This window comes from Desmodus rotundus, chromosome X (genome assembly GCF_022682495.2).
Source record: "Desmodus rotundus isolate HL8 chromosome X, HLdesRot8A.1, whole genome shotgun sequence".
NCBI lineage: Eukaryota > Metazoa > Chordata > Mammalia > Chiroptera > Phyllostomidae > Desmodus > Desmodus rotundus.
The window spans coordinates 93,868,383-93,893,222 of NC_071400.1; the positions used below are offsets into that span (position 1 = coordinate 93,868,383).

At 39.8% G+C, this 24,840-nt stretch overlaps 1 protein-coding gene and 1 non-coding gene across 2 annotated transcripts in view; one reads left to right on the forward strand and one right to left on the reverse strand.

Annotated features, from left to right (window-relative positions):
- Positions 1-3,084: 3,084 nt before the first annotated feature.
- Positions 3,085-3,183, reverse strand: LOC112313434 (small nucleolar RNA U13). The gene has a single exon (XR_002975703.2). It is a non-coding gene; the product is annotated as a small nucleolar RNA U13 (small nucleolar RNA).
- Positions 3,184-8,140: 4,957 nt separating this feature from the next.
- ACE2 (angiotensin converting enzyme 2) overlaps positions 8,141-24,840 on the forward strand; it is a 42,574-nt gene continuing 25,874 nt past the window's right edge. The window contains exons 1-6 of the mRNA XM_024569930.4: positions 8,141-8,328; positions 8,986-9,274; positions 18,282-18,431; positions 21,718-21,817; positions 22,245-22,388; positions 24,022-24,134. Coding sequence (XP_024425698.2) covers positions 9,089-9,274; positions 18,282-18,431; positions 21,718-21,817; positions 22,245-22,388; positions 24,022-24,134 — 693 coding nt within the window. The 5' untranslated portion in view covers positions 8,141-8,328; positions 8,986-9,088. The remainder of the gene's footprint in view (positions 8,329-8,985; positions 9,275-18,281; positions 18,432-21,717; positions 21,818-22,244; positions 22,389-24,021; positions 24,135-24,840) is intronic.

Below are 24,840 nucleotides of genomic sequence, written 5' to 3' on the forward strand. Positions count from 1 at the left end.
ATCAGCATGGTTATTCTGTAACTACCTATTGAAAGAACAGATCAAAACTCCAGAAACACATGGCAATGAGCAATCTATCAGATGCAGAGTTCAAACACTCGTTATAAGGATGCTCAAGGAACTTATTGAGGACTCAACAGCATAAAAAAGATTGAGTCAAAAACGAAGGCTACACTAAGTGAAATAAAGAACAATTTATAGGGAAACAATAGAGTGGATGAAACCAAAAATCAAATCAATGACTGGAACATAAGGAAGCAAAAAACAACCAATCAGAACAACAAGAAGAAAAAAGAATAAAAATTAAAAAAGAAATCCCAAGGACAGTGTAAGCAGCCTCTGCAACGACTTCAAGCAGTCCAATATTCACATCACAGGGGTGCGAGGAGAAGAGAAAGAGCAAGAATTTGGAAATCTATTTGAAAAAAAAATAGTGCTTTGTTTGGTAAATACAGCATTAAAGATGCTAGAACAATTAGCTCTTTCTCAATCCACCATGTATAGGGTTCGCAGCACTTCGGTCACAGAGAACAACGGGAGCATTGGAATTTTATGAGGGGCATTGGCCACCCTAATTACATGCTGCAGCTACCAAATAATTGAGTACTTCCGTATTGTGATGTTTTCCTCGAGTGGTTTGAATGGAGTGGTCCAACAGTGGGTGAAGGAATGTGACATGGAACTGCTGGTACCCTCCAATAGCAAAGGAATTCAAGTCCTGCCTTTTGGTAACCATTTAGGACACTGAAGGGAAATCACCGAACACTGTATTCAACTTGAGCTTGGCCATTAACAATTTGAATATATTGTTGGGGAAATGACACATAAGGACCAGCTTATGGTCATGATGACACAATACTGGGTAGGAGTGAAGAGTCAAAGTAGTATTAAAAATTCAAAGAGTAGATGAATGAATTTAATAATTAAAAAATGAAAAATTTTAATGAAATCAACTGGAAAATTTTTCATTATTTTTATCTCACTCCCTGGCAGCCAGTTTCATAGTCATCAATGAACTTTGTCAACATGGCAGTTGTGACGTAAAGGTGGTTCATCTCATACAATGTCAGAGTGTTCCCGCTTCTTCTGTTGCCTAAATCATTGATCGTGGGCGGAAATACCTGGCTCAAGGGAAAGGATGACCAGTGTCTAACCCTTGCTTTTCTACTTATTAATTAACAGCATGACCTAAGAACGGGCTTGATGGAGGTAAATTTATTTTCTTCACCTCTAAACAGCTGGTAACAATACCTTTCTTAAAGTCATTTGGTGGATTTGGTGACTTAATGCATGTAAAGCATTTAGCCCCAGTGCCTGGATTGTAGTAATCATGCTAGTTTTCTTCTATCATATTAACTCAAATCACATCTTCCAAATCACATCTTGTTCCAGAAATTTTTCCACCTTTTCTCAGTTGTTACTAATTTCCATCTATCATGTCTTGTGGAGGGGAAGGCAAACATACTATATGACATTTAAAATGAATTATGCCACAAACAGGGTCTATCTTCCCCCTCTTCCTTACTACTGAATTTATATACAATGTCTTCATTTAACAAATATTTATGAAGTGCCTATTATATGCCAGGCATTTTTCTAAGTAGCTGGGGATGTGGTAGTGATCAGAACAGAGACAATCCCTGCCCCCTTGGAGCATATATTATAGTGCAGAGGCACAGACAATAAAAAAGTAATTAATTAGTAAAACAGGTAGTTATCAGTACAGTGTAGCAGTTGGTGGTAAGTGCCATGAAGGGAAATAATGGAAGTCATTTAAATAGTATCAGAATATGTTTATGTGGTAGTAGGGGTATCAATTTTAATAAGGTGATCAGGTAGTTTGAGTTCTACTCCTTGACTCATTACAAAAGAGAATAATAATTTTTTTAATTATGAGCTTTCAGATTGGTAGGAGCCAAAATAGTGTTGAGTAAAATTAAGAGACTATAGTCTTGATCAGCATTCCTAGGACCAACCTGGGACTTAGTGTAACAGGCTCCATCTGGATATTGTTCCACTCTGTGTGAGATCTCCTGTTCCAGCGTGGTAGAAGGAGCTCTCTGAGTGTGTAGGGAAGTGGGGATCTGGAGTCAGTAACTAGCCTTGGCCAAGCCTCACTGATGGCACATACCACACAAATCCCTTACAACAGTGATTTTCAACTGGTGTGCTGTAAAAAACTCTAAATATCTGACCATTTATTCAGGGGCATCGATCCTTTTTCCCTTTGATTGTCAAGTAAAAAAAATGACAGCCAGCACAATAGCCATCTGGTATGAATGCCCTGTCTTCAACCATAAATATATACTCACAGATCATATAATAGAGTTGCATCTTACTGGTCATGTTGCATAATAAGGTAGCATCTGATTGGTTAATTCTTGGTACCAGAAATCCTTATATACAAATATAGGCACCTGGTTTTTTTTTTTTAAAAGTCACTTTGGAGCAAAAAGGGTAATTACTGTTATTTTTTTAATCATTCAAAATTATACCTATTTTTTGGTCAGATCGGCAAAAAATGTATCTTTTGGTGTGCCTCAGACTTTTAGCAATTAGTTTATATGTGCCATGAGATGAAAATTGCTGTCTTAGAAGATGAGGAGGGGAGGTTACAATGTCTCCAAGAGAGCCTGCTAGACTTCAAGAAGACAACTACTGTTGGCCATTTCTAGTTGGATCAGAAAACATGGGCCTTATATTCAATCTGAAGACTGAGGTAGAGGCCAATAGGGATGAAGGCTTATTCTACAATTTTTAGAGTCAATTGGGAAGCATTAACTGAAGTGTAAAAGTCTTCAATCACCCTCAGACTATGCTTTGAATGCCCATTTGCCCTTGAGCTGAACTGGTTGTAAGCCATTTGACTTTGACCATCTCTCATGCCAGCTGTCTTCTCTGAATCTGCACCTTGCTCTACCTCAACCTTCCTGTGTTCCTGAGCTGTATCTACTGTGCTATAAGCCAGTGAAGAAAGGTAATGCTCTGGCCAAGTTCATGAAACTCCCTTTTATCACCTCCTTGTTTAATCCACAGATGGCTCCTTGCGGCTGGGGGTTGTTTATTTCTTTTTTTTTTTTTTCATGTCATGGGAAATGTGCTGATATAACAAGGTTTGCGGGAGGCACATATCACACCAAAGTGTGAACATCCAATCATCACACTTACGAACTACAAAAGGATTGGGGGTTGTTTCAAGTAAATTTTCCCCTTATGTGTCCATCCAAATTTCCTTCTGAAGTCTAGAGTACCATATTTTGTTGTAATAATGTGCAACCACATTTTTGGCCCAAGCTTTCAGGAAAAAAAATTTGTTAATTCAATTATTTGTATATATTTAGATACTTGTTTTTGTATTATAAAGAAATTTTAGCATTTGTGTATGAACATACTATGGTACAAGAAATTTTATGTAACAAATAATGAGAAAACACAAGAACAGATACAAGGTATTTTGGGCAATACCCATGTATATAATGTGCATTCTTATTGTCCCCTCAAAAACTTGGGCAAAAATGCACATTATACATGGCAAAATCTAATAAGTAGTACTTTCCAGCACATTGGGATTCTGAAGAAGTAAGATCGTTTCCCTTTGGTCCAAATATTTGGCTAACCATCTCTAGCTGACAACTGTCAAACGTTTATCTCCATCCCTGACTTCTCTGCCAAACTGCAGGTTTGTTTATCTAATTTCTGAACACGTCACTTGGATCTCTAATAGTTATCAGAAACCTGACTGAACTCCTAGTCTTCCCTCCAAACTGATTTATCTGCAGCCTTCTTCGTCTACATCAATGTCAATCTTGTCCTTCCAGTTGTTCAATCCAAAAGCCCTTTAGTGATCCCTGACTGTCTTTTTCCTTCACAGCCCACATCCAATTCACCAGTAAATCCTGCTGGTTTTACTGTCAAAATGTATTCAAGATCCAGCCACCTTGGATGAATTTTACTGCTCCCACAGCTGCCATTATATCTCACCTGGTTTATTTCAATGGCCTCCTTACTAGTCTCTCTGCCTATAGTCTTGCCCATATGTAGTCTGTTCTCCATACAGCAACCAGAGTGATTCTTTTCAAAGGCAAGTGAGGTCATGTCACTCCTTTGTTCAAACTCTACCGTGAATTCTAATTTTACTTCGGATAAGGCTCAAGTTTTGCTCCTTAGGCTCTAGATGTAAATCGGTGCTAGTGGCTCTAGTTTTACCTGGTATACTGAACAGGCTGGGTGTGAAAAATAAGTTAGGTTACATGGCAAGCACTATATTATCATACATGTAGACCAGTAATAATCAGCACAACCTCCCTGGAATCCAGTTTGTTCTCATAAATTTGAAAGCTGTTGGAAATATCCGTCAGTTTGGTTAATAAAGATAATCTTTGCTTTATCTATAGGAAAAAATGACCGCTATGCAACTAGAGATGTAAACAGGAAAGGGCTTTAGCTTTTTCTTTGAACTAAAAAGTCAATTTGTTACTTATTTTCTGCAAAGTACTTATAAATCCACTTTGTATAGTAAATATGTGGTCAAAACCAATGATACTAAATGCAAGTAATTCTTGGCTATCTAAGTTTTAAATTTTTTATGTTTATAGTCCTGATATCCATTTTTATTGCTGTCAGAAGCATTACTCTATCAATTTTAAGATAAAAAAATTGCTGAAAACATCCTTTTTATCCCCCTCTGAAATTTACTAAAGTTGTCCTCTCAACTTCAGGAACTGGAGGAGGTTTTTGCTATAGCTATTTGGCAGCCTCACCATTTATGACTGTTAGAAGTATGTAAAAAGGTGAGCAATAAGGGAAATATGGATCTCAAAGTCTATGTACTTTGCTCCAGCAGAGTGGAGACCCACCCTCAGGTTTGAACCTATGAAGAGGGAATTTTCTGATAGAACTCTATGGTTATCTAGTTTCCATTTAGGTTTTAGCAGGTAGCATATCATAAACAGGGAGGGGATTGGTGGTGGGCTGGGCCACTACAAGTACATACTTCAAGAAGTGACAGCGAATTGAGAGCCTGCATAGAGAGCAAAGTTAAGAGCAACATAGCTGTTTGGAGCCATTTAATGTAGAGTGTTGAAGACATTGTCACATTCTAGCCTAGTCAGTAAACAACGTTCAAGTTAATGACGGTGAGTCATTATAAAAAAGAAAGACGTGCAAAATATTGCACAGTTAACCTCCTGATTAGGATGGAGTATATTTTAGAAACATTTCTACCTTAAGTGGTTTAAAAACGCAAAACTGGTATAATCCAAACAGTACATTTTAGTTTTGTTTATGTGAACCTTCTTATTCTTGGAATATAATAGTGTCCTGCAGAATGGCTATGGGCAACCCTCCCATTTCCCTTACTTCTCAGAGCTCCCTAATGATTACACGGCTCCTCTCATTTTGAGTGGCTTTAATTACTACCAGGCTCCTAGCATTCTTCTCTGTGTTCTCAAGTAGTGATTCGCATAGTACTTACAACATCCCTATGAAGTGGGTATAGTGCTGCCATCAGCTTTGAACATAGGAAACTAGGTGTGGGGGAACATTGCCTGCCTAGAGTCACACAGCTAATAAGTGATGGAGTGAATCTCTTATGTTACCTAAGTCTTGTTTTAACTGACAGCCCCATGGTGGAGAAGACCTGTCCACCCTAAGTCTTGTCTTCCATGTCTGAACTGTGCTTCAAATGACATTGTTTTAGATGCATTTATTTATTTTTCTCTGGATATTCTCCTGTGTCTCTCTAAAATGGTGGTTATCAGAAATGAGTGTGATGCTCTAAGTTATTTTGCATCTTATACTTGTATTAACAAAGTCTAAAGGAGTCTAAGGTGGATTTACCTTCTGTTAAGCAGCCAAGTTAGATTTACAGCTCATATTAAGCTGTAAATAAGCTTATTCATTTTATTCAACCTGCTTGACTGGACTGCTGTGGTAAGGCCCTGGGCTGACTCTCCACATCTACCCCTGCCTTTTAGTGTCTGCTTGCTACTTGGCAGTGAGAATGATCCCATTAAAACTTCTGCCAGATCACTTTTCTGCTTGAAGCCCTCCAATGTCTTCCCACATTACTCAGAGTAAAACCCAAAGTCCTACAATTGTCTATATAGCCCTCCTTGTGTGGCCTCCAGCCTGGGCTCTGGACATAAAGGCTTCTCACGTTCTTGAGGTCTTCCTGCACGGTTTGCACTTGCTTTTCCTTCTACCTAGAGCAGTCTTCCGTTAGATATCCACATAGCTTTCATCCCTTCCTTCATGTCTTTGCTCAAATGTCACCCCTCTCATCCCCACCCCATCATTCACCATCCTCCTTTCTTGCTTATTGCAAAGTTATAGCATTCGTCATCAACTATGTTGCTTCTTCCCTCTACCCCACCGTATATAATATGATATCCACAGGAACTTTTCCTGTCTTATTTATTAGTGTATGCCCAACATCTAGAATCATGTCTGGCATATAATAGGTAGACAATAAATAATTGTTGAATCCATACCTGTTGTTTTGGACACGAACTGCTCTTGATCAGAGGACCACTCAATCCTACAGTGTGTGGTTGTTTCTGGGACATTTAGATGTATCTGGTCATAGAACTTTACACTTTGTTAAATCCCCCTTACTGAAAAGGAAGATACACTGTGTCTTTGTTTGTTTACTATTCTATTCTTTTTTCAAAAAGGAAATGAGGCAGGCAGCACCTGACTTGTTCCTAGTGAATTCCTAGGTATATATTTATGGATATATATATTTTTTTCCAAGTGCAAACCACATTTTACAAATTATATTTTATAGTTTTGTGAGATGTCAGGATCAAGAGCTCGTCCCTCTACCCTTTATGAAATTTACCCTCCAGTCCTTTTGAAAAGTAAAACAGGTTTCCTGCATCTCCAGTCTCCTAATATTTTCTGACTGCATTATTTCTCAAAGACAATCCATTCCTTTAGGCCAGTTGTTTATATGTGTCCTGTCCCTGGGTCTTCGGTGGATTCTTTTCATTCTCAGAATGGGCTCGGAGAGAACGCATCTGGGTAGGTATCAGAACAGCAACATCTTCTCAATGGAGGGTGAACAAAAATTGCACCAATATAGTCACTGTTTGCAGTTGTCTGTCACTGAGCTGGTTTTCCTACAGAATTATTGTGGATAGCTTCCCCATTCCCCTCAATTCTCAAAATTTCTGGGCCTCCAGAATTTTCCTGCCTCACTGTTATCTCAGGCTCCTTGTCCATCTATTTTTAGCTTTCAGATTTTACATCCTGCTTCCTCCATTTTAATTTGATCATGTTAATCTTATTTTCTGCCTCAGTGAATTGAAGTTGAACTACTCCCATTTTTTCTAAACCCAAGAGCTTCATTCAGGAAGTGACCTCAGTAGAGTTTTGCTTCAGCCGTTATTATAGTAACGCTGCAGCTCTTCATGCGCTGTTCCCCTTCTCTTGACTGGTTTTCTCCCAATGCCTGTGAGAAGTGAGTGGATCTCAGCTTTCTCAAATGTGGGAGGAGACTCTCTGAAATTTCACTGACTCCCCGCATCTCACTTTAACATTCGTTATCACAATTACTTACATTCGTCCATTACTTTATTTCTTAAAAGATTTGTGCATTACAAGTCCCATCAAGGCCAGTAAGAATCCACCTCTTTTTGATGTGGCAGAACCAAAATCCATCCTCTTCACGGAGGGACAGCGTCAGCAGTGTTATTGCGTTATTGCTTTTGTACTGCCGACTACAACAGGTTACAAGCCTGTCTAGAATGAAGCTGCAGGCGTTTGTGTCCAGGCTCCACCACTTACTAGTGGGCGAGGTCTGCTAATTTGTTTAAGTTCTCTGTGTCTCAGTTTCAAATCTGTGTAATGGCAATAAAAACTATTTACCTGTCAGTTTTTGGTAATGCTTAAGTGAGATATAATAATGGAAAGCACTTTCTTATAATTATTTTTCCTATTCTCAACCGGTATGTATAACTTAGTAATTAGGGGAAGTTGTGAAAACTTTTTAAAAGGGTTGGTTACTGACATTTCACCTGGACCTGGAAGACTCGTTTTTCTAGGTGAAGAAATGTTTTCCCTCTCAAGGTTTCACAATCACAGTCAGCCAGGCCATTTAAAGTGGCTCCTCTCTTTTATCTACGACGTGAATACCTACAGCCTGGGAATGAGGACACGGATCCAGCTCCTGAGAGTCCACAGGATTATCACTAAAGTCTCTTTAAACTCTGTATTGCCATGATCCTATGGCTAAGGGTGACCAGAGCTTGACATGGACTCTCCTTGAATGTCATACCATGCAGAGGCATTCTTACTTCCGTGTGACCTTCACTGAGGTTTGAACAGGTAAGTGAAAGGGAAGGAGGCGCACGATGAAGTCGGCCATAGAACCAGTGTTTCACATGGTCATCTGAGAAATAGAAAATGAACATTTCTCAGTTTTCCCAAGCTACATTGGGAGAGTTAATCTGTGAAATCTTATTGTGTTAAAAATGATCATGAAAATTAAAATATCAGAAAGAAATAAATTCCATAAAGATGAGGGCTAAGTCATTTATTAGGAAGGGAAAAATGTTACCAAAGTAGAGAGTTTCTGTGAATATGAGCTTGAAATAAAGTAAAAGCAGGGATAACTTACTATGGAATTGTCTGAAAAACATATAAGTAACACCATTACCCCCACGATCCCTAATTCTAGGTTTCTGTGGTCACTATAAAATTATAACACTTTCAGTGTATTTTTTAACAGCTTTCAAGGAATTTGGTTTATAAATTATTAACCAATTGTACAAGTTTTGATTTGATCATAAAAGCTAGGAGAGCTATGATCCTCTGGGATTAATGAATAACATTTTTTTATTTGACTTACTTAAAAAAAATCACTCTAAAATATGCTTACATATCTGTCCTCTCCAGGATGAGTTTTATATTGGTCCATCAGATTGTTTACTGGGTTTTTTTTTTTTTTTTGCTTCTGTTTTTTTTTCTATCTTCCCTGCTCAGTGCCCAACCCAAGTTCAAAGGCTGATGAGACAGAAAAACTCATGAGGAGGTTTTACTCCAGGGAGAGTTGTTCAGTGAATGGGATCTTGGCGCACAGGGAAAGATGTCAGGCTCTTCCTGGCTCTTTCTCAGCCTTGTTGCTGTAGCTGCTGCTCAAACTCCCACTGAGGAAGAGGCCAGGACATTTTTGGAGAACTTTAACACTGAAGCTGAAGAATGGTTTTATCAAAATTCACTTGCTTCTTGGAATTATAACACCAATATTACCGACGAGAATGTCCAAAAAATGGTGAGTGCTCGTGGCTACATAGGAGGATTTGTTGCTTCTTTAAGGTTAGATTACTGCACATACAACTGAAAAGGGAAATCAAAGAAGTGCTCTCAGCTGGGAGGTTGGATGTTTGCTTCAGTTTTTCTGATTCTGGAGTCCCAGATGACTAACGTTAATTGACCCTGGGGCTCTTTTGGAAAATTGTTACAAAATAATTCACTGGTCTCAGGCCAGATTCTTGGAAACCAGTGAATATACTTCATAAATTTGCCACCATAATTCTTATCATAATCAGTGATTCAATGCATTTCATGGAAATACCATAAGTTAGTGAGTTAATAATTTCCCCCAAGCCCACAATGTCAATAGGAAGACCTAATAACTCTCTAAAATATTATATTAACTGAAAAATGCGACTGGAGGATTGGTGAAAGAGCTAGCTAGATGGATTGGATGAGGCTGGATTTGGGGTTTTCTTCCTTCATTGTCACAGAGCTCTGAGGGACTTATAAAGGTCACAGCATCCATCCGGAGCCTTCCAAGAAAAACCATAATTAAAACAGTTCTGACAAATCTCAGAATGTTCTGGGACAGAAAGATGCTTTGTTTGACAAGTGCATGGGTTTAGGGTTTTTTCTCTTACAGATCCCAAGGTAGTGTCTGTCCACATTTGGTGCTGGAAATTGAACAACATTATTTAAGAAAAGATTTTTTTTTTGTGGCATTTGGACAGCAATATATTCCTTCAAAAATGTAGTTCAGAAGTTTATTTTTTTCAAATGATTAGTAGCTTGCATGTTTAAATTAAATAACGGCCGCTCACTGGACAGATCAAATCTCAGACACACTGTCTCGTTTGCAATCTGCCAACACAGTGTTTTTCTTTTATTTTTCTAAAGCTCAAAGAAATCCAGGAGATTTTGACAGCCCAGTGTTGTCATAGAAGATCATGTTTTTCTTGTCTCATGTTTTTGTCTTACCTCTTTTCATCTCTTCATTGTTGCTTTTTCCTCACTTTTTTTTTGATCTCCGCTGGAGGTGCCTGTAGTGTATCGTGTATTTGTTTTCATGCTCAGCTGAGTGGTCCTGTGATGAAGGTGTACCAGCATCATGCCTAAGAGCTCTGGAAGCAGACTGCCAAAATCCAAATCCTGACTCCACTACTTTCTAGCTGGGTGAACTGGAGTTAGTTAATCAACCTCTCTGCATCTTAGTTTTTCATCTGTAAAAAAAGAATAACATTCATATCTGCCTCATAGGGTCATTGTGAAGACTGAATTAATACACAAAACCACCAGCATAGGGCTTAATGCTTATGAGCATAGCAGAACAATAAGATACCATTGTCATTAGTGTGAGAGGGAGTTATAATTACTGAAGAGACTTGTAATAGTTCTGTTGAGTGCCCAGAGGTTGAGAAGGCCTGTTATAGAACGGTATGTAGTGATGTTTACTAAAATCTTCTCTGGATCATTAAGTGCTATTACTTATGGGGTTTTTTGTGTTTTGTTGTTTTCTTTTTTATTGAATTTATTGGGGTGACATTGGTTAATAAAATTATATAGGTTTCAGGTGTACAGTTCTTTAATATATCATCTGTATATTGTATTGTGTGTTCACCACCGTGAGTCAAGTCTCCATTTATCACTTTTGTATTGTACTGGTTGATGAGAGAAAAGGTTAGAAATGAAAGAACATAAATCACGAAGTGTGGCCAAACTGCATAAAGTTTGGGCCTTTTAAAGGAAAGTGAAAATATTTGAATGCAGCGGTGAAGGGTGCATTAGTGCACTTAGGTGCGCTTATGTCAGTTTACTTGGGGAGAGGGGCAATGGGCAGGGAGGGAAATGGGTTTTCCTTCTATTCTCTTATCACATATATTGATATTCCCCTAATGACACCAGCGCTGTGGCAAGCGCATTGAGAGGTACTGAGATGAGCAGGGATGGCCATTTTAGAAGTGGAGAATGTTCCCTAAAAGAGAGCAACTGGAATGATTTAAGGGTATCGGAGAGCTAATCAGAATTAGCTGTACAAAGCCTAACTCAAAAAGAAAAAAAAAATTAGTCTGAGGTGGAACAAGAAAGGATAGTGTGTTCACAATTGTATTAGCCAAATCTCTTCATACTAGAAAGGTGGTGCCTTTGAAAGCTCAAAAGAGATAAATTTACAACAAATAGAAGGAGGTGGTAAAACTGGTAAGACTTGTAAAACTAGGCCATTCATTTCCCCGTCCCCCCTCACACCTCCCTCCCCTTTGGCAAACATTGGCTTATTTTCTGTTTCTATGGGTCTGCTTTTGTTTTGTTCTGTTTAGATTTCACATATAAGCAAAATCATACAGTATTTCTCTTTCTCTGTCTGACTTATTTCACTTAATACCCTGTAGGTCCATCCATGTTATTGCAAATGGCAAGATTTCATCTTTTTTTTATTGCCTAGTAATATAAAACCTAGGCCATTCTTTAATCTGAAAAGGTGAGACATTCAAAACTATAGATTCTTGAAGTATTTAAGCCAATGTAAGGATTATACATCAAGTATGGGTAAGGAAGTATGGTCAAGTACACTGATGGACCCAGTTCTTTACAGTTCCCTCTATCAATGCCCAAGGTTATGTCACTCTGCAGTGCTATCCCACAGAAGATGATGTGACTGTGTTCTCCATCATGCGACTTTCTTTGACCAGTGGGATGTTAGCATACATGAAGCAAGTGGCGGCTTGGAGTACATTTGAACAATGGGGCTTGTCCTTTGCTCCTTTGCCTTTGCTATGAGAGCATGCCTGGGCTAGCTAGCTAAAGAGTGAGAGCCATATGCGGTAGCTGTGCCAGCAGAAACCAGCCCCCCAAAGTTGTAAGCCAATGCAGTCGAGGTCAGCAGAGATACCTGGCAACCTCCAGTGAGTCCAGGCATGTAACTAATAAACACTTATACCATTAAGGTTTTTGGTTGGTTGTTATGTAGTATTATTGTAGCAATAGATAATATGGTAAGGGAAATTTGGGTCATATTTCAGAGTCAGAATATTGGACTTATCAGCCTATGGATCTGACCTAGCATGGCGATTTTTAGATCAAGTTGTATGAACATACCTTAAAATAATAGAAGACTTTAAAACTTAATCAGCATAGTATCCCCAAACTCCTTACTTAGGAGCAGTCCATCTGATAGAGATAAGAAGAGAAGCTTGGTTCAAAACAGGTTTCCAAATCATTCAGAAATTCAGCGAGAATTAATTACCAAACACTTGTCACGTACTGTATAAGATAAATCACCCCCTTACTTTATAGCAAATACAGTTGTCAGGTTTGAGACTGAACAGTCACAATGAAACTGTAATTGTTTTCTCAGTAAAATGATAATACTCTTTTTTTTTTTTTACATTGCCCCTTCCTTGTGAGTTTATTTTTGGCTTGATTTTAAAAACAGGGTCCTTTGTAAATCAAAAGGATTTTTTTTTTTTTTTTTTTTTTTTTTTTGCCGAGTCAAGCTCTGCAGCAGCATAGGAGGTCCCTGGACAGTTTTATTCCTGGAAGAGAGCTAACGGATCCTAGTGAGGTAGAGACACCCTGGTTCATTGTTCCAGTGTCTGTCAGTAACTACTGCAGCTGCCCCAGACTCCTGTCCATGCAGCAGAAGTGTTGAAGAATGTCCTGTCGGAGCCTTGAAGGTCTCCGAGAACATTTAATTAGTATTTCTTGGCGAGTTGTGAGACACTGCTAAGAGAGAGCGGGAGGCCCATACTTCGCCTTTGGGTTCTGTCTAGAGCTGCTTCAGATCTTGTCTTCTGATGTCCCCTACAGTCCTGGGACGTATCTGATTCCTCTGCTTGTAGGGCTGGAGTCACTGTGAACTCAGAGCAAAGTAATTTTAAACAGCTATTATGGACCCAAAGGAAGATTGTAGAATTCAGCCCTTTCCAATGAGTATGTCCCACCCTCGATGAGTCTGTCCCACGCTCTCTGACATACACAAATAACGTACACACAGGTACAGGGTAGGGAAAGATCACTGTGCGGGGAAATACAATGGAATTCAGAAAATCCGATGTTCTCATGACTCTTCTGAGCTGGCTGTGATGCCTTGGGCAAGTCACTTATTTCTTTGTCTCTTGAAATGGAGGGGTGTAGAGGGGCACAGCTAAGATTTTCAGTAGATAACAATTGCAAATGGGTAAGTTGCTCACGGAGACAATTAACCTGGGTCAAGTGTATTAGAGGCTTTGTTCATACGAGTTTCCTTTTGTCATGAAAACTTGATAATGTCCCTGTTTAGTGAGGTAATTTTGGTGAAATTAAGCTTGAGCAACTCAAAATGACATGTGTAAATACACCCAAACTTGACACAACTATTCACTGATCTGAGCACTCTTGACAGCATGCCAGGCTACCACCAGCTACACGGAGGAAGGGTGTCTGGTGGGCAGAAGCTGCCGCTGCTTCTTCGTGTGTGCCAGGTAACGGCGAAAGAGCGTTATGGTAATGTGGCTAAATCCTTTGGTTTAGAGCACTTCCGTGGGGATTTCAGGCCTTGTTATAGGACTTTGGGAATGAGGTGATTTTTTTTCTTTGCGTTTATTATTGCAGGCTTTAAACCATAGCTTTATTGAGATATAACTTATGCACCATAAAACCCACCGATTTGAAGCCTGCAATTCAGTGTTTTTGAGTATATTTACAGAATTGTCCGATCATTACCACTACGTAATTTTAGAATATTTTTGTCACTCCAAAAAGAAACCACCTGCCCCGTAGCAATCACTCTTCCTCCCATCCCCAGCCCTAGGCAACCACTAATGTACTTTCCGTCTGGGAATTTGCCTACTCTGAGCATTTCCTATCAGTGGGACCATACAATGGATGGTCTTTGTGACTGGCTTCTTTTCCTTTGCATGTTGTAGCATTACTTTGTTCCTTTTAATTGCCAGGTAGTATTCCATTGTATGGATTTTTCTTTACTTTTCATCATAAAACTTTTGAAACAGGTAAAAGAAGAAAGCCTAGTATATTGAATCTCCTAATACTCATCCCCAGCTTCACCAATTATCAATCAGCACTTTGGCCCATCTTTTATTTTTCTCCCCCCAAATCATACAGTTTTATGTGTAAATATTTCATCTTATGACCCTCAAAGTAAGAATTTTTGCAACAACCTTAATATCACTACCATGCTGAAAACTTAACAATCATTCCTCAGTATCATCAAATAGCTCGCCAATATTCAAATGCACCCTACTGTTTCATTAAAAACATTTCAGGTAGCTTATTTGAATCAAAATCTAGCAAGGTCCTCTCCTTCCAATAGTTTAGATGGATGTACTCTAATTCTCTTTTAATCAATAGAGTCCATCTCTCTCTCTCTCTCTCTCTCTCTCTCTCTCTCTCTCCCTTTTTGCAATTTATTTGTGGAGCAATTGAATTGTTGGCCCTACAGAAACTCCCACTTTCTGGATTCGCTGATGGTGCCCCTTTAATGTTGCTTTATATGTTCTTTTGTCCCCTGGATTTCCTGTAAATGTACAGATCTAGGGCAGAGGTCAGAACAATTTTTCTGTAACAGGCAAGATAGGAATATTTCAGGTTTTGTGGGCCCTCCCGCCTCTATTCAACTCTGCCATTGCAGTGTGAAGCAGCCATAGGTAGTATATACATGGGTATGACTATGTTCCAATAAAACAATTTACAAAATAGATGGTGGGCAGAGTTCTCATGTAGATACTTTATTGGATTCAGGTTTGACCTGTGAGTTATAAGTGTGCAAGTTGAATTTATACTACTAGCATGGTGCAGGAATATTGAGCCAAGAAATTAACCAAAAGATGGTTAAAGTCCTCAGAGCTCTGGAAAAAGGATATCTTGGGATGGAACAGTATGTCCTCAGGGGTCAAACTTCAAGGCAACATAATGCAATTTTTTTATGAATTAAAGTATAACACTTGTAGTACGGTGCCGATAAAAAGCATAAAGCAGATATCTTCAAAGTTCCCATATGCAGTATAATAAAAAATGTTCTCCTTGGAGAAATGTCTATTCAAGTCTTTTGCCCAGTTTTTAATTGGGTTTTTTGTCTTCCTGGACTGGAGTCGTGTGAGTTCTTTGTATATTTTGGAGATTAAACCCTTGTCTGAGGTATTATTGGCAAATATGTTTTCCCATACGGTTGGTTCTCTTTTCATTTTAATACTGTTACTTGAACAATGATTTTAAAAAAATATTCTAAGGCTGAGGCATTTTGACGACTTTGAATTGTTTCCAAAGTAGATCAAGAATAAAATCATTCCTATAATTTGTTATGGAAATTTTACCAGAAATTTTCCTTAACAGTAAATCATCCTGGATTGAGTGAATAAGGGTAAGGATTGAGAGGGTTGCATAGATGAGTCTGTGCTATAGACAAAATTCGTCTTTCTATAGCTCACTCCTTCCAACTCATGCATGTTAGACAGAAAACTAGAATGTGTCAAATACAATCTATAGTCAATGATTAGAGAACATTAGCTTTGGAGGTAAATATATCAGAGCGGATACCCTGGTTCTTTTAATTACTAGCTGTGTGACCTGGGGAAAGTTACTTACCCTCTCTGTGCCTCATTTCCCTCGTTTGTGAAATGGAGATAATTAGAACTACCTCACAATATTGTTTGTGAAGATTAATTGAGAAGTATTTCCTGAGGGGTGGTGTGACCTCAATAAAGAGAGAAATCAGCCCTGACCAGTGTGGCTCAGTTGGTTTGGAATTGTCCTGCAAAGCGAAATGTCACCGGTTTGATTTCCCGTCAGGGCACATGCCTGGGTTGCAGGTTCAGAGGCAACTGATTGATGTGCCTCTCTCACATCCATATTTCTGTCCCTCTCTTTCTCCACCCCTTCCCCTCTAAAAATAAATAAATAAAATCTTTAAAAAAAGAAAGAGAAATCATTTTTCATTCCTACTGCCACTATTGTCTTCATTTCTTGTCTGATCCATTGTTTCCACTTCATGCACAACTTCCATCGTGTCGCATGTCTGCTTAGAGCCCTTAAGTGACTCCCTAGCATTCACAAGGTAAAGGTAAAATTCCTTGGCCTGGAAAGTGCAGTCATGCCCGTAATCTGTACTAGTTATGTATTCTGTAAAAAAATTTTACCAGAAGCTTAGCAGCTTAAAGCAACACACATTTATTAACTCACAACTCCTGTGGGTCAGGAGTCCAAGCTTAGCTATATCTCCTGCTTCTGAGTCTCTAGTTGCAATCAAGGTCCTGGCTAGAGCTGTGGTCTCACCTGAGGCTTGACAGGGGATGAATCTACTTCCAAGCTAATGTGGTTAGTGGTAGCATTCAGATCCCTGTGTGCTGCTGTACTGAGGTTCTTAGTTTCTTGCAGGATGTCAGCCAGAACCCATCCTCAATTCCTTGCCATGTGGGTCTTTCCATAGGGTAGCTCACAGCGTGGCATCTTGCCGCGTCAAAGCAAGCATGGGAGACAGAGTCCTCCAGAAAGATAAAAATTACAATCTTATATAACATAACCGTGTACATCCTGCCTTCTTTGATATATTCTACTGGTTAGAAGTGGGTCCTGCTCACACTCAAGGGGAGGGGATCACACAAGTGTGTACCAATAAGAAGTAGGGATTGTGGGAGTCATCTTAGCGTCTGTCCACACAAGATCCAAGATGCAGATGCTGGCAGTTCGTTGTCAGCTCCACTATTTATTTCTCTCAGCCCCTTAATGCACATATGGAAAATGGAGACAGAATGGTTTTTGATCTCATGGGGTTCTTAAGAAGGTCAAATGAGGTAAATGATTTTGCACAGAACTCAGCACACATACAAGTCTTACCTGCTTCAAGGTCTGTCTTAGGTCCCACTTTCTCCATGAGGGGTTGGCTGAATCTAATTGGCTGAATGAATCTCTCTTTTCCTATAACAGAAACTGCTTGGCTTACTCATAGTTTCTCCATTATCATATGCTGTTACATGTCATTAATGAAATATTCATGATGTATATCTTATCCATCTAATAAATGTGCCAGAAACTGAAGAACAAGGATTTTTTTCTGTAAATAAAAAACAGAAAATATTTGAATGCATAGGCTGCATTGAGCACTCTGATAAGCATTTTCTTATTTGTTCGTTCTTCTTATCCTTAAGCAACCTTTTGAAGTAAGTTCTATTATTACTCTCATTTTACAGATAAGGTAACTACAGCTCAGAAAGGTTAAGTAATTTGCCCAAAGTCACACAGCTACTCGAGGTCACACAGCTAGTCAAAGATGTCTGACTCTAGGAATGGGGCTCTTACTTGCCTCCTATACTATCTCTTCTATATGGTCTGGAGAAGTACAGTGTACAAAGTAGTTGCTTGTTTTAGTCTTTGCTAAGTGAAAATTCGTGCATTGAGGGAAGACTGCCCTAGAGAAGTCTGGAGGAGTCCACTTGCCTGCTGATGTTCAGGATGAGGGACGTGTGAGTTCTGGCATCGTCACCTGTTTGTTGATTTCTTTTAATGGTAAAAACAAAATCATCATGGCTACCAGATGGCCATATTCTGGGCAACCTTCCTTGGGGAACATGATTTAAGATCACAATCTCTGGTAAGACATGGCACTGTGGAGCTTACTGCAAACTGGTGCTTGCTTCTCATGGTTCTCATAGTCATCAGGGGCTGTATTCCCATTAAGTCCATGCTGAGCTCTAGTAGACTCTCCCTTTGGAACACTCGTCTTTGATTCCTGATCAACTCACCCATGTCGCAGTGCTAAGGCAATAAATTCCAGGGCTCTACAATGTGAATCATCTGTGGGAATTCACTTCCAGTCCTGGGAACGGGACCCTTGGGAAAACTAGGCACTGGGCCAGACGGAGTGACCAAGAGTGGCCTGGTCACTCTTAACCTAAGCCTCGACCTTCAGCAAAGTAGGGAACTAAACCACTTAGGAAATATTAGATGTTCCACCAGATGTTCTTTGGACCATATCTTCTGTTCTATCTGTTCACGCAGTATCGTTCTGACTTTAATTTTATTTTTTCTCATTTCAGAATGAGGCTGAGCAGATGTGGTCTACCTTTTATGAAAGAAACTCCAACATTGCCAAAACTTACCCACTAGAAACAATTAAGGATGTGAATGTCAAGCGTCAATTGCAGGCCCTTCAGCAAAATGGATTATTAGAAGACAAGGACAAACAAGTATGTGAACATTCTAGTACAGACCCCCAGGAGTTGAAATACTGGGGAATATTAAACATTAATATCACCCACAGCTGCTTCCTTTACCCGCAAAGAGTGTCATGCTAACATTAAACTGAATAAAAATAAATAAATTAATTTTTTTTAAAAAAAGAGCTCTGGGCTTAGGTGGGGTGATCATATGATTTGTCATCCAAACTAGAATCCTTTTGAGAGTGAAAGAAGATACATAATAATTATGTTAGGGACACAGAGTTAAACTGGGATTGTCTGGGCACTGTAGTGTAAATGGACACCCTATACCGAAGTCACCTGCCTGAGGACCAGGCTGCTTGAGGAATACACCTAGTCTATGTCCATAGTTCTCCACTGGAGGTGATTTTGCCTCCCAGGGACATTTAACAATGTCTGGAGACGTTTTTGGTAGTCACAACTTAAGAGGGGTACTACCGGCACCTAGGGTACCCTTAGGAATGCTGCTAAACATTCTGCAATGCGCAAGACAGACCCAACAACAAGAATGATCTGGTCCAAAGTGTCTATGCCAAGCTTGGGAAGGCTTGCACTGTAGTCTAATCCCTCCCCCTTTCATTCCTGACTCTCCTCTGCAACCTGTTTTACAAGTGGCTAACAACCTCAGCTCAAAGTGGTTTAGGGATGGGTGATTCACCTCTTTCTAAGACATCAGTTCCATATATGGGTTCCTCTAACTGATGGAAAGGCAATCCCTCCATTCCCTAGTAAGTGTTTACCTCTACTTTACTCCACCTTCTAAAGCCAACTTGTTCTTTCCTATAAAAGTCTCTAACGAATTCTTTACTCTGTTGATTTTCCCCTATACAATGGTTCTCAGTCCACTAACCAGTCTTAGTTACTGTCTCCACTTTATCCATATCCTTGAGCTGAGCACAGCAGTCTGAGTTGCTTCTGGTCTGCATGGAGGAGCAGCAATGTGACATTCTGCCCCCTCTGCTCTACATCTACTAAGACAGTCTAGGACTACATTAGCTTTGGTCGTTTGGTTGTGCGTATGTGAGTGTGACAGTCCAATTCATGATTGGCTCATATCCACATCAACTGTTAATGAAGTCTCTTACTGTTGCTCTGAAGTGATCCCTTTTAAAATTCTACTCTTAGGCAGCTTGTTTGTCCAAATTCAAGAAAGCCTATATTCACCCTTGTTAAAATAACATTTTTTATTCCATCTCTCTAGCCCAGGAGGCCACAAACGTTTTTCTGTGAAGGTAAAGATAGAGCATATTTTACGTTTTGTGGGATATATTGTCTCTGTCACAGTGAGTCAACTCTGCTGGGGTGGTGGGAAATCAGCTGTGTTCCAATAAAACCTTTAAAAACTAGGAAGCATGCAGAATTTGGTCGACAGATCATAGTTTACAGACCCTTGATCTAATTTAATGAAATAATTTTATCTGAAATAGTTGGCTGCGTTGGCTGGTGTGGCTCAGTGGATTGAGCGCTGGCCTGCAAACCAAAAGGCCACCAGTTTGATTCCCAGTCAGGGCACATCCTTGGGTTGGGGACTAGGTCTCCAGTTGGGGTGTGTGTGAAAGGTAGCTGGTTGAGGTTTCTCTCACACATGGATGTTTCTTTCCCCCTCTTACTCCCTCCCTTCCCCTCTCTCTAAAAGAAAGTAAATAAAATTTTTGAAATATTTAGCTATTTAACATCAAAGGCTTTTTCCTTTGATGCTTATCCTCTGGAACTGTGTTTTCTAATCTGCATCTATAAAGAAAAAATGCATGATCAGAAGAGAGATGAAACCATATGGCCCATATCTTCCTACAAGTTGATAGTTGTTTTTCTGCATTCTTTGGGTCTAGTTATCTAACTAGTTACTAATCCACATTATCTTATCCATCCCATGCTTCCCCATCTTTCCCACAAAGACATCCTGTGAAACTTTGCCCATTGGCTTGGTCTGGTGTAGGTGGAACACGAACATTGTGTTTTTAAAAGATCCCAGATAATTCTAATGTGCAGCCAGGATTGAACACCACTGAAATGCATGTAAGAGCTTGAAGTGTTTGGGGAGGGGGAGACTCAGAAATTCATGAATTCAGTGGGGAGGCAGAAGGGGGAGACTGAAAAAGCATGTAGAGAAGGAGATGATGAGGGGCTTTGTGCCATGGGCTGATTCCTTTGCACTATGGGATGTTGCTGAAGTTTTAAGCGTGGAATCTATTTTATGTTTTAGGATAAGGACTCTTGTAGCAGAGTGAAAGAATAATGGACGAGCGAAGTCGGGAAAGGGGAAATAGGGCCGTTCGTCTGGCGTTTCTTAAATCATGTATGGGAGAGAACCAGCCCTTCCTCCCTTCTTCCCTTCCTCCCTTTCTCCTTTTCTTCTTTATTACCAGTCCACCACAGATCAATACTTGGTTAAGTTCGTTGATCACATGCCGAGATGTCATGGAAGTATTCAATGATTTTAAAGTTTATAAACATGCATTCTCTCAAGCCATTTGCTAACTTGCACTGATCCATGGGCCACCCTTTCAGCACTACTGCTTTACTCTACTGCCTTTGCTCTTTTCAGCTGTGCCTACAAGGTCAAGTTTACACCTTTCAGTATGGCGTAGAAGGTCCCTCGTGATCTGGCTGCTTCTTACCTCTCCATTCCCACAGCTTCCACTTCCCTCAATCGGCACATTAGGCTCTGCCCTCCGTCTCTCTTTTCTACTTCACCCATTTCTGCTTATCTTCCAAGACACAGGTCGAATGTCCCCTCCTCTTTGAAGCCATTCCTGAATCTCCAGGTTATTCATTTATCCACTCCTCTCCATACTGCCACATTACTTTTTGGTGACAGTCACAGCCCTTGTCACTCTGTTATATAATTATCGATATCATGGCTGCCTCACTGTCCCATGGCTGTGGGGTCCTTGAGGACCAGTGGCTTGTTTATGTCAGAATTGTCAGAGTGTAGGACGTAACGGATGTTCAATAAATGTACACTCAATGAATACTGAATGAAACAACAATTGCACTTCTCTGTGCACGCATAAGTGAGAAATGGTTTGGGGATTTTGGTAGATCTATTTATTTCAGTCACTCAACATACATGTACTGCATGTTCATAAGGCTCTGTGCTAGTTGGTAGTGGGGAGATTGAAGTGAGTTCTTTCTGCCTTCCATAAAGGAAGATACTTGGCAAAGAAGATGTGAACTGTTATTATTTTGAGGCATAAAAAAATTATATGGCCAAAAGGACATTAGCATTTTCTTTAGCACGTTGTCCATTTTAACAGTGTTTGTTATATTTAAGTTGCAGCTGAACACAATTCTAAATACAATGAGCACCATCTACAGTACTGGAAAAGTCTGCAAACCAAATAATCCACAGGAGTGCTACTTACTTGCAACAGGTAAGCTGTTAATTTTGAGCAGCGATTATGAAATTCACTTTTTATCCCGTTTTAAAAATGAAATTGATAGTAGAAAATAACATTGTGCCTTTCAAACAGATGAGAAGACTCCAATTATGTGTGTTTCAGTACATAGATGAACTTTTATCATTTCACAAGACTGCATTTATAAAGTCTGTCACATTCAAATAATTTAAATAAGTTAATAGTTAAATGATGTCAGTGATTTATTTTCCCTGAAAAATATTTTGAAACTATAAGAAGGATGAGGAAATTCATGAATCACGAGATTTCACTTAGTAACTTTGTGACCTCAAATGTCTGCCAGTCTTACTTTTAATTCTTGAAAGTTCATGTAAGTGTTTACACCTAAAAATTCTACAAGTGCGTGTTTATTTATTTCCCTTTGGGTGGTTTGCAACAACAGGCTTGGAAGACATAATGCAGGACAGCAAAGATTACAATGAAAGGCTCTGGGCTTGGGAAGGCTGGAGGTCTAAGGTTGGCAAGCAGCTGAGGCCATTATATGAAGAGTACGTGGTCCTGAAAAACGAGATGGCAAGAGAAAAGAGTAAGTTTGCTGGTCTGTAGCGGTCCTGAAGCTCTCTTTGGGGCTGTGCGGCTATTTCTGATGAATCACTAAGGCTGCCCTTTGATACAAGGTATATCCCTAAATTAATGATCATCTGCTGAGCAATTCATGTTGCCTATCTCGGAGAAACTACTAGGGAATAAGGAAAGGTGCACTGGCATTCTACAGTTTAAAGAGCTCAGGAGTGAGAGTCAAGTACAGGGCCTCAAACAAATCGGTTGTCTGGGAAGGTCTCAAGCCCCTGAGGTTCCTGAGGTCATCTCAGGATTGAGTAGGGGTTCTATATCTCAGAAAGAATGAGACGCGGAAACACCGTCTCTCGCCTAGACTCCCATCTAGCTAAAGTTCGTTCTCAAAGGTCATTTGTGTGTTTACCTCAGGGTGGTGTCACAGAAAGAAAAGAATCAGATTAATTCCGACTGTAAACCCATTATTTTCTGCAGTTGTAATCATAACTCAAGTCATGTGGTCATAAAAATGTTAACATGGGCAGAAATGTTCATATCTCTTAACTTACTTTCCTTCCTGAATAATGAGCTGGAGCCACGGCGTTATGAATAACTTTATGCTGTGGTGATTCACTGCCTCCTGGGGTTGAGCAAGGAAGAATTTGTTTCATTTGTTCTTTCTAAATGTCTTTCATGGCCACTTGAACTCATATTCTCTAGCTGGAGGTAAGCTGCAGACAGTAGGTCTTCACCATATCCTTGCATCCAAATATTAACTTCTCGCCTCATCATCGTGATCATCCATTGCCAATGTGCCCTGTACAAATAGAAATTATACACATACACTTGCAAACTTCATTAGCTAATACCCTGAACACAAGCTCATGGTTCCTGATGATGAGATACTGCCTCGCACAGAGACCTACTGCGTACACATATGACTTGCAGATACACACGGGCCCACTGTGGCAATGTCTAGAATGACTTGGGTTAAATTTGAAAATTTAAGGCCCTGGACAAAATGAGAACTTAAAAACTCAGATCCAATCACATCTTGTAACCAGAGGGGAGGTGGGAGTGGATAATGGGGGGAAAGGGGTGAAGGGTTTTCGGAACAACTATAAAGGACACATGGACAAAACCAAGGGGGGTTGGATTCAGGGGAGGGAGGTGGGGATGGCTGCGCTTGGCAGGTGTAGTGGGGGAAATGCAGACAACTGAACAACAATACAATTTTTTAAAAATTAAAAAAATAAAACAAAAGATGCCAATTGACCTGTGGAGACAGTAAAGAGACCCAGGGTTAGGAGACTAGGAGTATGCCTTTGCATCTTACCAGTTGTGTGACCTTGGACAAATGATTTAACCATCTGAAACCAGGCTGTTAATGTTACGCAGTGGAGATTATAATAATGTCAATCTTGCAGTGTTTGAGCTTATTAGATGAGACAATGCATTTAAATTTCTGGCACACAGCAGATGTTTAACAGACACTAGCTGGTGTTACTATTCATTTGCATTCCTTTGAGGTGATACTTAGAAGGGCAATAAAAATGTGACAGATCTTTGGATTTTTGTTTTGAACTTCGGGGCAAGGCTAATCCATGTATATACTGTGCTTTAACATTTTTGCCCTTATGTTTTTCTCTTCTTTTTCAAAACAGATTACGAGGACTACGGGGATTATTGGAGAGGAGATTATGAAACAGAGGGCTCGAGCGGCTACGAATACAGCCGCAACCAGTTGATCGAAGATGTGGAAAACACTTTTGAGGAGGTAAGCAAGGGATTGCTCTCAGAGACAGACGTACAGACGTGCACGGAAAGAAAGGACAGTGACCAAAGGCATTCTGGCTTGTTCTTCACGCACTGGTCAGCCGTTTCCAGGCCTCGTGTGTATGGAATATCAGAGCTTGAAAAGATGTTTTAAAATCACAGGGCAACTCCTACAGATGATCAGAATTGCTCGACCCTCCTCCCCTGTTCAGCCACTAAGCAGCAATTACCAACAGCAAAGTGATAAGAAGGAAAGATTATAGGAAGGAACCATCTTTTAGATTCTAAGAAGAAATGATCTTGGTGAGCTGCCTGGGGCCGGCACAGTATTTATTCCTTTGTTAGCAGAGCCATTGGTTTTGTTTCCTTCTTCAGGGCAATCGATACTATTTTTTCTTCATGTTTGACTCAGGGAGGATTTATAGGAAACGGAGAGTCCTATGAGTAAAAGTGTCCCATGGACATTTCTTAATGCCTCTACCTTCCTTCATTTTGGTCCCTATATCTCCCCCCTTACCCCTGGGCCTTCACACTTCTTATGTGTGGCTACTCTGTCATAGACATAGTTTTGGGCAGAGTTATCAAAAACGGAAGCAGGACAAATACCCTCCCCCAAAAAAGAAATGGGCAAAAGATTTGAAAAAGTACCTCATCAAAGAAATGGCAAATAAGCAAGTAAAACGTTATTAGGAAAACTCAAATTAAAA